The following is a 10,583-nucleotide window of genomic DNA, read 5'->3' as shown; positions in this document are numbered from 1 at the left end:
ACCAGAAATTGTAAAGACATTCCCATAGTTATTTCTCCCAGCATTCCGGCAAATCACCATCGCTGACAGCACCAACAGCATGTGACTCATACGCCTGGCTGATAATCCCACACGGTATTACTCTGGAATATCCTTTGGTAAGATATAAGGTGGGAGCTAGGATTTATTCTTGGGTCTAATTCACTAAGAGAAAAATAAACATTCAAGGGAAAGGACCAAACCTTTTCTTTTAAAATTACTGTCTTCAACTATAAATGTATATTAAATATATGGTATATTTCAGAGAACTGGTTACAAAAAGATAGAAGACAGTATTTGCCCTTAAAAGTCAAAGGAATGGAAAAATAAAAACAAAACAAAAAACCTTTTCCTATCTGTTTTTGAAGACAAGACATGCACATTGAGAAAGAGATAATAGGAGAAAGAGATAATGTGGTCAGAACAAAGTGGTACAGGCAGTTCTTTGGAGGCAGAGCTTATGGTTGTGGTGGGAGCTCTAATGAGGAGACAGAAACTAAATGAGTCTTCCTGGAAAGCAGGATGTAGGCTAGATAAGCGACAAAAAGTTAGAACATCCCAGGAATGTCTTTGGATACCCCAAGGCTCAGACACAGAACATGGGCCACGTTTCAAAGGTAGTGTACACATCAACCAGCCAAGGATGCAAGTACGTACGGGAGAGATAGATTTGGGAAGTTAGGGAATGGCCACATCATGGAGAGAATTTTACTCTTGACTTTAAAATTCTTACTTTATCCTACAGCCCAGTATTTACAACCTCATGGAGTCAAAGATTTGAATCCCAGCCCCTCCATTTAATCATTCTGTGACCATAGGAATGTTAGTTTCTTTTCTTTCTTTACTTTTCTTTCTTCTTTATCTATTTTTTTAGTTTAGCTTCACTTTTTTTAACTTGTCACTATGAAAAATTTCAAAGATACAACACAAAAGTAGAGAAAACTATGCAATGCATCCCCATGTACCCATCACTCTCCTTCCACAATCATCAATATCCAACTTCTTGTTTTATATAAATCCATCCTACTCCCCCCTCACCATCCTCCTCAACTATTGCATTAGGCAGGATATGATTAAGTATCTGGGCAAACTCATTGTGTGGCACCTGTTTAAGGAGTCCCTGAAGATGGGAGGGGCTAGGAAAGGATGCCTCGAGAGGGTCTATGTGCAAGCAGTATTGAAAGCAGTATTGCCTTTAGATAATGTGGGAACCCAGCCTGGGTCTCAGGCCTTAAAAACTCTGCTTCTGCCCTTTCTGGCTACCTTTCCCAAAGGGAAAGAAGTCCCAATGAAATGTGCCCACTCAGAGCCCGTGCCTCCCTCAACAGGAGCTGGTACTTGGAACCCAGGAATTCCATGCCCAAATGGCTCGAGGCCACTCCCAGGGCATGCTCTGGCCCCTGTTTGTGCACCATGAGGTCCCAGAAGTGGGCAAGGTGGCTAGATGAGGGAAGGATGTAGGCAGAACTTGGAATTGTGGGCTGAGTCATACACCTATGCATGAGGACCCTTGAGATGTTAAAAGGGAGGGGGGAAGAAAGGGTCCCTCCTCCTTGTTCCTGCAGACTGAGAGTGCCATCTGGAGCTCCACTCTTGGCCCGGCAACCATAAACTTTAAGGACAGGACTCAAAAGTAGGGGATATCTACAATTTTTCTCAGTGTTCTTGAATTTAATTTATGCCACTGATGTCCTTTGTCAAGTCAGCTCCTACTGTCAAGTCAGCCCTACTTTAGGACTACTAAAGATCCAGATGAGCACTGTCTGAATGCTGGGAGACAGAATGAAGGTCACACATGAGACAGTGAAGTTGACCAATGTGGTTATTATCAGAAAAACAAGGTTGCACTGCCCATGAGTTTAAAGCAAACCAATGTTCCATTGGTAAGCTGATTTTTTCAAGGACTTTCTGTATGTGCGGATTAAAATAAGCCCCTTCCCCCTTCCTCAGCCCCACTCTATCCTCCAACTGGGTCCTCCTGAAAAAAACAACAACAGTACCCCCATTGTAGAAATCTTTCCCCGTAATTCTGAGACACAGGAAAACTTGTCTGATCTTGGAACTCTCCCTGTCCTGTTTAAAACAAAGATCACCTGTGGATGCTTTTGTGAAAAACAATTCTTGTTTATTAACAGACTACAATTTGGAAGAAGGGAAGTGTTAGGGGTAATACCTATTACATCCTAGAATTTAGCCATTTAAAATGCAAGGGGAAGACAGGCAGGTGCTATATGTCTTAACAGGCATATATCTAAAGGGAGAAAAATGTAGAAAAGGCAAAATAGGGCAGCCCACGACAGCAATTAGGATTTTTTTTATTCCTAAGTGATAATATGTGGTTTCATTTGAACAGAAACACGATCTCTGCTAATTTGTAAAACCAGTAACTCCAACACTCACAGCTAGTGCCCTGGTAAACCATTTTTAGACACATCATTACTACCTTGAAATTAAAAGTGAATCAGTCCTGTGGAGTTAATTACCAGTAAATTAAGCTAAAGTAGGTCTCCCATATGGCATGGAGCCAGTATAAGATGATTCTCAGTGCTAGCCAGAAACATTGCAAGATACCAGGTATACACTGGGAATGCTGACTTCATATGTGTGGCAGATGTTTATAGGAATAGTGGGGGAAGTCATTCACAGCCACTTACAGTGAGAAACAGAGATAAAGGTCTAATTAAAAGAAGACCTTTTTGACAGAGACTTAGAAAAGCATCCCTGCTCCAGCCCTGCCCCAAAAGGAAAATTCTCAGCTCTCTGTTGTTGTTGTAACCTATTCCCCAACACTTACAGAAAGGAAACCTTACCTATTTCTCTTTAATGCTGGTATGTGGGCCTTATTTCATTATATAAAGTAGAAATAATTTTAGAAACTAAAATTAGATAAAGCCAGCAAGAAGAAGTTACTTTCATCACTAGTGCTTTGGAATACCATATCCTCTGTTATAATGTTCTCAAGGAGGTGTGCAAGGAAACCAGAGACAGAAGAAAAAAAACTCAGAATGGTTGTCTGAACTTTAATATTTGAATCAAGGAAAATGTGAACAGATGAAACCTCAGTAAGAGAGAAATGGTGCATGCACAAAAGGGATAGATTAATAAAATGACAGCTGATTGTTGGTGATGAACATATTTGTTTTCCTTAACATGTCCCAACTTCTATAATTATTCAAATGTACAACAAGTGGTCCTAATATCCTGGCTTAAATTACCCAGGCGTGCAACAAAGCAAGCTGGTTTTGTTCCTGAATTGTGCAGTTAACTGAGGCTGTTTGGGCCCAGATTTTATGTGGTGAGTAGTCAGAATGCTGACATATGATTATTAAAATTACTTTCTTCCCATTTTAATTTGATAAGGTGATTTCACACAATTTTGCATTTCAAATATTTCTAAGTAAATTTAGTAAACCAAAGATGAATATGACAAATCTTAAATAATATGTTTTAGAACACTTTCTCATTTGAACTGTTCACTATATATGACTGAGTTCATTATACCTCCTTCAACATACACAATATTAATGTTAAATGTCATGGTAATATATATGAACTACATAAAAACAGTGTTGCTTTCTAACGTGTGGCTTGTTTAAACCCTAAAAGAGCACAGCTGGCTTTGCTGAGCCAAACCATATTACTGATTCATCCTGACTGTGATTCCATTTGTGAGATAAAGTCCCAACTGGGAGCTTTCTCAAAATTGGGTCAAGACAGGAAAAACTCTAGGTAGCCAGAGGTGTCTGTGTCTCTTTTCAAATAATTGAAGGCCATTTCTTCTGGTGTCTGGAAGAAGTAAAATGTCCTTGTCTAACGGGTATCGCTTTAGTATACCACATGCCCAATAAGTTCTAGCATCTAGGAGCATGCAATAGCAGCTAATATTAGCTATGCAGTCATGGTATTATTAGTGTTTAATTATATCATGTGCATTGAGATATTTTAAATGTTAAAGAGAAAACAGAAGGACTTATTCTTCTTAGCAACCATTATAGTACAGAATGTTCAAAGCTGCAATCACATTCATAAGGCAAATAAATTGGTTACAAAATGAGGGTAGCAACAAGTGTGCATGCTATAGAAAATGTGAAATGGTACCTAAAATAGATAATCACCTTATTTGTTTTCAAAATTCCAGTGCTGACTCCGACCATCAATTATCAAACTGGAAAATTTTCACTTTAACACTCAACGCCAATTTTCAGTCTTAGGAGTGCAACAAAAGGAGCATAAAATAATTTTTTTTTCTCACTGGCTAAGATTCTACCTCATTTGAGAAAGACTTTATTAAAACCCTTTTAAGAATAAAGGGCTTGAGGTCTTAATGGCAACTCATACTGGTGGACACACCTAGGGCTTCACTGCTCCAGGTTAATATACAAAAACTAAATGATAAGAGAAGCATCATCAAAGACAGGTTACTTTTCTAAAATACTTTCTACATATTGTTTTCCTTCTTCAATGTTATTTCCTTTGGCTCATGCACACTCGAGGCGCTTCATATATAAGACGATGAAAGAGGGAAGGGTTATACATTATGAAAGCTCTTTTTCAAAAACAAACTATGTCGAAATAAATTAACCGGTTATTTTAAAACGCCAGTTTGCAAGTTCTTGAAGTCCCTGGTGTTTTGATTTAGGATTTCTCTAAAACACAGAAACAAAGGGTAAAAATCAGGTGGCCGTCCAAACTGACGTCGGGCGTCCCACTTAGGGAGAGGCCTTGGTTCAGGTAGCCCGCTGGGGTCGAAGGCCACATTTTCCCCAGATCTACTGGGCTTCGCGGCGGGAGTCTTCGTTCTGGCAGGGGATGCCTCAGGAGGGAAGGAGGCGACGGTGACCAAGGACGTTGGAAGCCGGGGATCTCCGCTTCCCTCGGGCCCCGGCTAGGTTACCAGTGCTGGCCCGCGGCGCGGGTGCCCAGTTGCGCCTGGGACACTGCGGGCACGGCCGTGGCGGCAACCGCAGCGGCTGCCGCGTCGCCGACGCCCGGCAGGACTGAGCGCACGGAGCGGCGGAACTCCTCGTTCCTCCACGTGTAGAGCAGCGGGTTGAGCGCTGACAGGGCGCAGCACAGGAGCCAGCTGGCCGCCTGCACTCCCCAGGGCACCGGCAGCGAGAAGCCGCTGGCCAGGCTCACCCACACCAGCGGCTGCGTGGCCAGCAGGAAGACGCAGCAGAGCAGCAGCACCGACAGGCCGCTGAGACGCCGCTGTGCCCGCCGCGGGTGCAGCGCGGGAGGCAGGGGCTGGGCCTGCGCCGGGTGCGCGGCGCCACCGGGGCCCGGCGCGTGCTGGGCGCCGGGAAAGGCGGCGGCGGCGGCGGCGCAGCCCGGCAACTGGTGCAGCAGGTGGAAGTTGAGCACGCTGACCCGCTTGACGCTGACACGCACGCGGCGCACGATGCCCAGGTAGCAGTGCAGCAGCAGCGCCGTCTGCGCCAGCAGAGCCGCGGCGGCCAGCAGCGCCGGGTAGTGGACGCGCGGTGGCGTGGCGCCGGGCCGCGGTGCCCAGGGCGGGAGCAGCAGCACGAGGCCCAGGGCTAGCGCCCAGGACAGCGCGAGCATGCCCGCCGTGTGGCGCCTCTGGTACAGCGCCTGGTAGGTGGCGGGCGCCCGGGTGATGAGCAGGTAGCGGTTCAGGGCCACGAGGCAATGGGAGAGGAGGGACACCGTGAGTCCGAGGCCCAGCAGCCCACCCCGTAGCAAGCGGTAGCTGCCTCCAGCGCCGTCCCAGTCCGCGGGGGGCTCCGCAGAGCCGGCGGGCAGGAGCCCGAGCACCGCCTCTTGCGGCATCCAGAGGGCGCAGACGCTGAGGTCGGCGGCGCAGCCGTTCACGATGAAGGCGTTGCTGGTGGTCTGCAGCTTTCGGAAGGACGACACGAGATAGATGACCATGCCGTTGGCCAGCGTGCCCCCGATGGCCAGGCCCGAATACAGGAGTGACACCGGGATGCGCCGGCCCGCCCACGACTCCTCTTCCTCGCAGAGCAGCAGCAGCGAGCCCCCGGTGGTGGAGGAGGTGGATGTGGAGGAGGAGTTGGTCATTCTGGCCAACTCTTCACACCTCCCTCGCTAGCGTCGGCTTCCGGCAGCTTGGTCCATCCTGACACTTTCCTGCCTGCCAGAAGGGCAAAGACATCCCTTCAGCCCTCTGCCACCGACACAAAAGGCTGAAGCAGAATAATGGGCTGGGGGAGGGGGAGAAAGGGAGCTCGAGGAGGACGGGGGTGGCAGATGACAGGTGCCTGCCTCGGAAATGTCTCCAGAGCCAGGGAAAGGCCACTTTGCATTGCATTTAGGAGGCATTGGGGAAGCCCTAGGACACAGCAATACCCAAAACAGTCTCCTCTTCTCCCCCCAACACACACACGCAGAGAGAGAGAGAGAGAGAGGGAGAGAGAGAGAGAGAAATACTGCCAGCAGAAGGACCTAGTTCGAGGAGACAGCAGAGATATCCCAGCTGGGGAAAATCCCATGGAAAAGAGATGAAGGGTACCTTGCGTTTGGGCTGGTCCTTAGCCGGTGTCTCAGAGGGAGGGATGCCAGAAAATACCTCCTCAGCAACAGCATCAGTGGTCCAGAAATCAACAGGAGAAACTCAACTGGGATCAGTGCCAGGAGCAAGTGCCCACTTCTCCCAAGCAGCATCCACACACATGGTCCTGGATAGGAACTAGCAGCTGCAGGGAGACTTTCAGCTGGTATCAGGGCTGGAGAAAGTAAAGTGGCGGGCTGCAAGCCCAGGCGGGTGGGCAGGCAGGCAGCAGCAGCAAGAATGCTTGGCTGCAAAAGCAGAAGCTGAGCTCAAGAGAAGAGCACCCTGTGCTCAGAGGCAAGAGTGGTGGCTGATGTGGTGAACCCACTCGAAGCTCTCTCCTGCTTAGTTATACATCACCCAGGGAAAAGACAGCCTTTCCACGCTTGGCATGAATTATTCAATAGCTTCTAACTTGTAAAAGGAAGAAAAATATCTTGCTCAGAAAGTCCTGTAGTTAACAAGTTTCTCTGTCTTTTCTCTCTCTCAATCACCTTATTTTTCATCCTGCTTCATTTTTCTTACCTTCCTTTTTTTTCTCCCTTCAATATTAGAATAAAATTTAATATACCCTAGAGTATTTCATCTCAGTCTGATGCATTTTGTGGGCAAGATTTTTCTGAGCGATAACTATATTCCCAATACCCAGGACTGATTTCTTTATTCCCACATATTTTAAGAATTACTTTATGTACTACTTGAAATTCATTTTTTCTTTGGTAAAGTGGAACACAGATAATTATCCACAGAAAATCTCCATTCCTAAATTTAAATCGTACTTTCAGTGTTTTCTCATCAACAAACTCCTCTCCAGAGTTTGTTTTGTATTTAGTAATGAAATGGTTAGAGGGTAAAAATGAAATGGGCAAAAGATTTAAGGTAAAGGGAAGGTGGAAATTTAAAAAATGGGGTTTTTTTTTTTTTTTTTTTTTTTTTTTTTTTTTTTTTTTTTTTAGTAGAGACGGGGTTTCACCGTGTTAGCCAGGATGGTCTCGATCTCCTGACCTCGTGATCCGCCCGTCTCGGCCTCCCAAAGTGCTGGGATTACAGGCTTGAGCCACCGCGCCCGGCCTGGAATATTATTCAATGCTAAAAAGAAATGAGCTGTCCAGCCATGAAAAGATATGAAGGAACCTTAAGCGTGTATCACTAAGTGACAAAAGCCAACCAGAAAGGGCTACATACCATATGTTACCAACCATGACATTCTCGAGAGCGCAAAACTATGGAGACAGTTAAAAAGACCAGTGGTTGCCCGAGTTCGGGAGAAAGGAGGAATGAATAGATGATCACGGAAGATTCTTAGGACAGTGGAACTACTCTATATGATACCATAATAGTGGATCTGTGTCCTCATAAATTTGTCCAAAGTGGTAGAACGTGAAACAGCAGTGTAAGCTATGGACTTTGGGGAATGATGTGTCAGTGTACATTCAATTGTAACAGATGAACCACTCTGGTGGGGGATTTTGATAATGGGAGAGGCTATGTATGAGAGGGGCAGGGAGTACACGGGAAATCTCTGTATCTTTCACTCAAATTTGCCATGAATCTAAAATTGCTCTAAAAAATAAAGTCAGTTTTTAAAAATGTGTCTCAGGGGAAAGCAAGAAACCTGAATAATCCACAGTGTGAACAAAGATGACTTTTCACTTCAGAACTTTTTGTGTTAAGTCTGTCTTAGAGATTTGCAGTCTGATGTTGGCATCTTCTTTGGTGCAATTGCTCATTTATCCATTCCATGTGGGCAGTTTTTCAGAAAAGGAATTCTCTCAATTATTCACTGGAAAAGTCATGTATTTGAAAATGTAACTCAATATGGGAATATGGTAACATGGCATAATAGAAAAAAATGTTAGGTGGGGTTGCAGCGCACCCAGATACTAAGCTGAGCATCCATCAGGTAGCCTTGTGATTGATTATTTTCATCTTGTCAAATAAGAGCCCAGTCAATTACTTCAAAGGCCCTTTCTGTTAAAACTTTCTATGAATCCCTTTTCATGAATTTCTCCTCTCTAGGTACGACACATGGCGTGTACCTCTTCTATCTAACATGCATTGTAGTTCTGGGTCATATGTCTCTAAGAGCAATGTTTCAGGAGAAAGGTCAAAACACAGCTTCTCTGCTTTTCTTTTTCTATTTCTAAGTCAATATGGTTAGTTGATGACTTTAAGAACTCTGATGAGGGTTAAGGATAAGCATGACTTGATAGATTTGGTCCAGCTAAGCTGTATCTGAACGAAATCAGTTGGCGCAGGGGCCGGGCGGAAGGTGAAAGAAAAGAACCAGTGACTTGCTATTCAGCGGGTTGAAGGTTTCAATATCAGGTTTCCTGATGTAAATGAGCATTTGTCATCATCCTTTTGCCTATTGCCATTTTTCTTTATTGAGGCTGGGAGTGCATTAAGCACAGCAAGCCTGCATTTCTCCTTTCTAGTTATGACACATGGCGCATACCTCTTCTATCTAACATGCATTGTAGTTCTGGACCGTATGTCCAGGAATCTTTTCCACTCTGTCCCTAAGAGCAATGTTTCAGGAGAAAGGAGACTCTCCTAATCACTCATAGTTAAAACTTGTCATTGAAGTAAAGTTTTTTTCTCTCACATTAACATAGTCCTAAAGGACTCTCTGATAGAATGTGGTAGGAGGGTATTCAAATTCTGGATCCTTGGTCCCAGCTGCCACTTGCTGTGTTGCCTTTGAGATGAGCAGCATTCCTGCTGAGGGACTCCAGTGCCTGCAGGTCATACACACTTCCTCCAAGACCATGCCTCCTTTAGTGCTGGCCTGACAGGGGCCAAATTTGTGTTTGTTTCTGGATTTGGTTTTGCTTTTTTTTTAAGTTAATGAACTTACACAATATAGGGTGGGAATTTTTTCTATCTTATATCCAGCACCAGGTTAGTGCCTGGCACATAGTAGATACTTAATCAACACTTATTGAATTAATAAAGGAATGGCAGTATAAATGATTTCATTTATGTTTTTTTCATGGTGAAATAGTAATTCACTTTTATAAGCATCTCTTTCCTCCCACCTTCAGCAGGAACTTGCCCCGTCAGTCATCTGCTTTCCGCTGTCTCTTGTCAGTCTCTCTGCTTTCCACTGGTTGCTCCCCTTCGGACTTACAAAAATGCTGATTTCACCACAACCTCATAAAACTCCCCTGGAACTTCACCTCCTTCTCGTGGTGCCTACACACAGCTCACTTCCCCTTCCTGGTGGAAGTGCTCATTTTCTGCTTGGACTTCTGATTTTACCATTGAATACCCACCCACATGGCCCTTAGCTCTCCCCGCTCCACAGAAACAGCTTTGGCTAAGGTCAACAGAAGCCTCTCAGTAGCAAATCGTGACTCCTAAATCCTTGCCCTCTTTACTTTGACTCTGTGAAGAACACCCTCCTCCTCAGTGCCCTTTCCCTCCAGGTTTCCCTTTGCTTCTGTTCCTCCGTCTGCTCCCTTCCAGACTCAGTCTCTGGCTCCCCAGTGTCATGGTTCCTTTAATACAGTGCTCCTGGCTTTTCTTCTTGGTTCTCTTCCTACCCGACTCTCTCCCCCTAATTGATCTCATCTGATTCCATGCCTTCCACTCTCACCTATGGGTCACCCACAGATTCTTTCCCACCAAGTTTACTTCATTCCAGAGTGGCAGATGTGTCGGAACTCTCCCTTCGGCTGGCCCCTCTCCCTCCTCTTCCCACTCATTCTCCTGTGGTCACTGATTTGGTTGATAGTCCCCATTGTGACCCTAGAGTTTCTAATAATTCACCATCAAATATGGCGTTTGTTATAGTTTTCTGATACATTGTTTATAAGTTAGAGATATTTCTGTCTATTTCTAGCGAGATTTTTATATAAAGTGAATGTTTTTTTTAACTGTTGATGTAGTAAGTTACATTTGATATATTTTTAAAAGTTGAACCATCTTTGTATTCCTCTGATAAACCCTATTAGGTCACAATATATTATCCTTTTAAAGATAGACTGTAGGATTCTATTTGGTAATATTTTATTAAGATTTTGCA

At 44.8% G+C, this 10,583-nt stretch overlaps 1 protein-coding gene across 1 annotated transcript; it reads right to left on the bottom strand.

The window, feature by feature from the left end:
* Positions 1–3,030: 3,030 nt before the first annotated feature.
* On the bottom strand, positions 3,031–6,191 carry GPR88 (G protein-coupled receptor 88). Its single transcript, XM_017865140.1, has one exon. The coding sequence runs from the start codon at positions 6,061–6,063 to the stop codon at positions 4,909–4,911; it is 1,155 nt and encodes a 384-aa protein (XP_017720629.1). The 5' UTR covers positions 6,064–6,191; the 3' UTR covers positions 3,031–4,908.
* Positions 6,192–10,583: the final 4,392 nt, after the last annotated feature.

Source organism: Rhinopithecus bieti, unplaced genomic scaffold, assembly GCF_001698545.2.
Source record: "Rhinopithecus bieti isolate Rb0 unplaced genomic scaffold, ASM169854v2 scaffold_78620, whole genome shotgun sequence".
NCBI lineage: Eukaryota > Metazoa > Chordata > Mammalia > Primates > Cercopithecidae > Rhinopithecus > Rhinopithecus bieti.
Note: the sequence above shows the minus strand (reverse complement) of the source record. Positions and strands in the feature narration are given on the sequence as shown.

Bases quoted from the DNA above. Each gene is read 5' to 3' on its own strand.
- GPR88 (XM_017865140.1), bottom strand. From the start codon at position 6,063: ATGACCAACTCCTCCTCCACATCCACCTCCTCCACCACCGGGGGCTCG.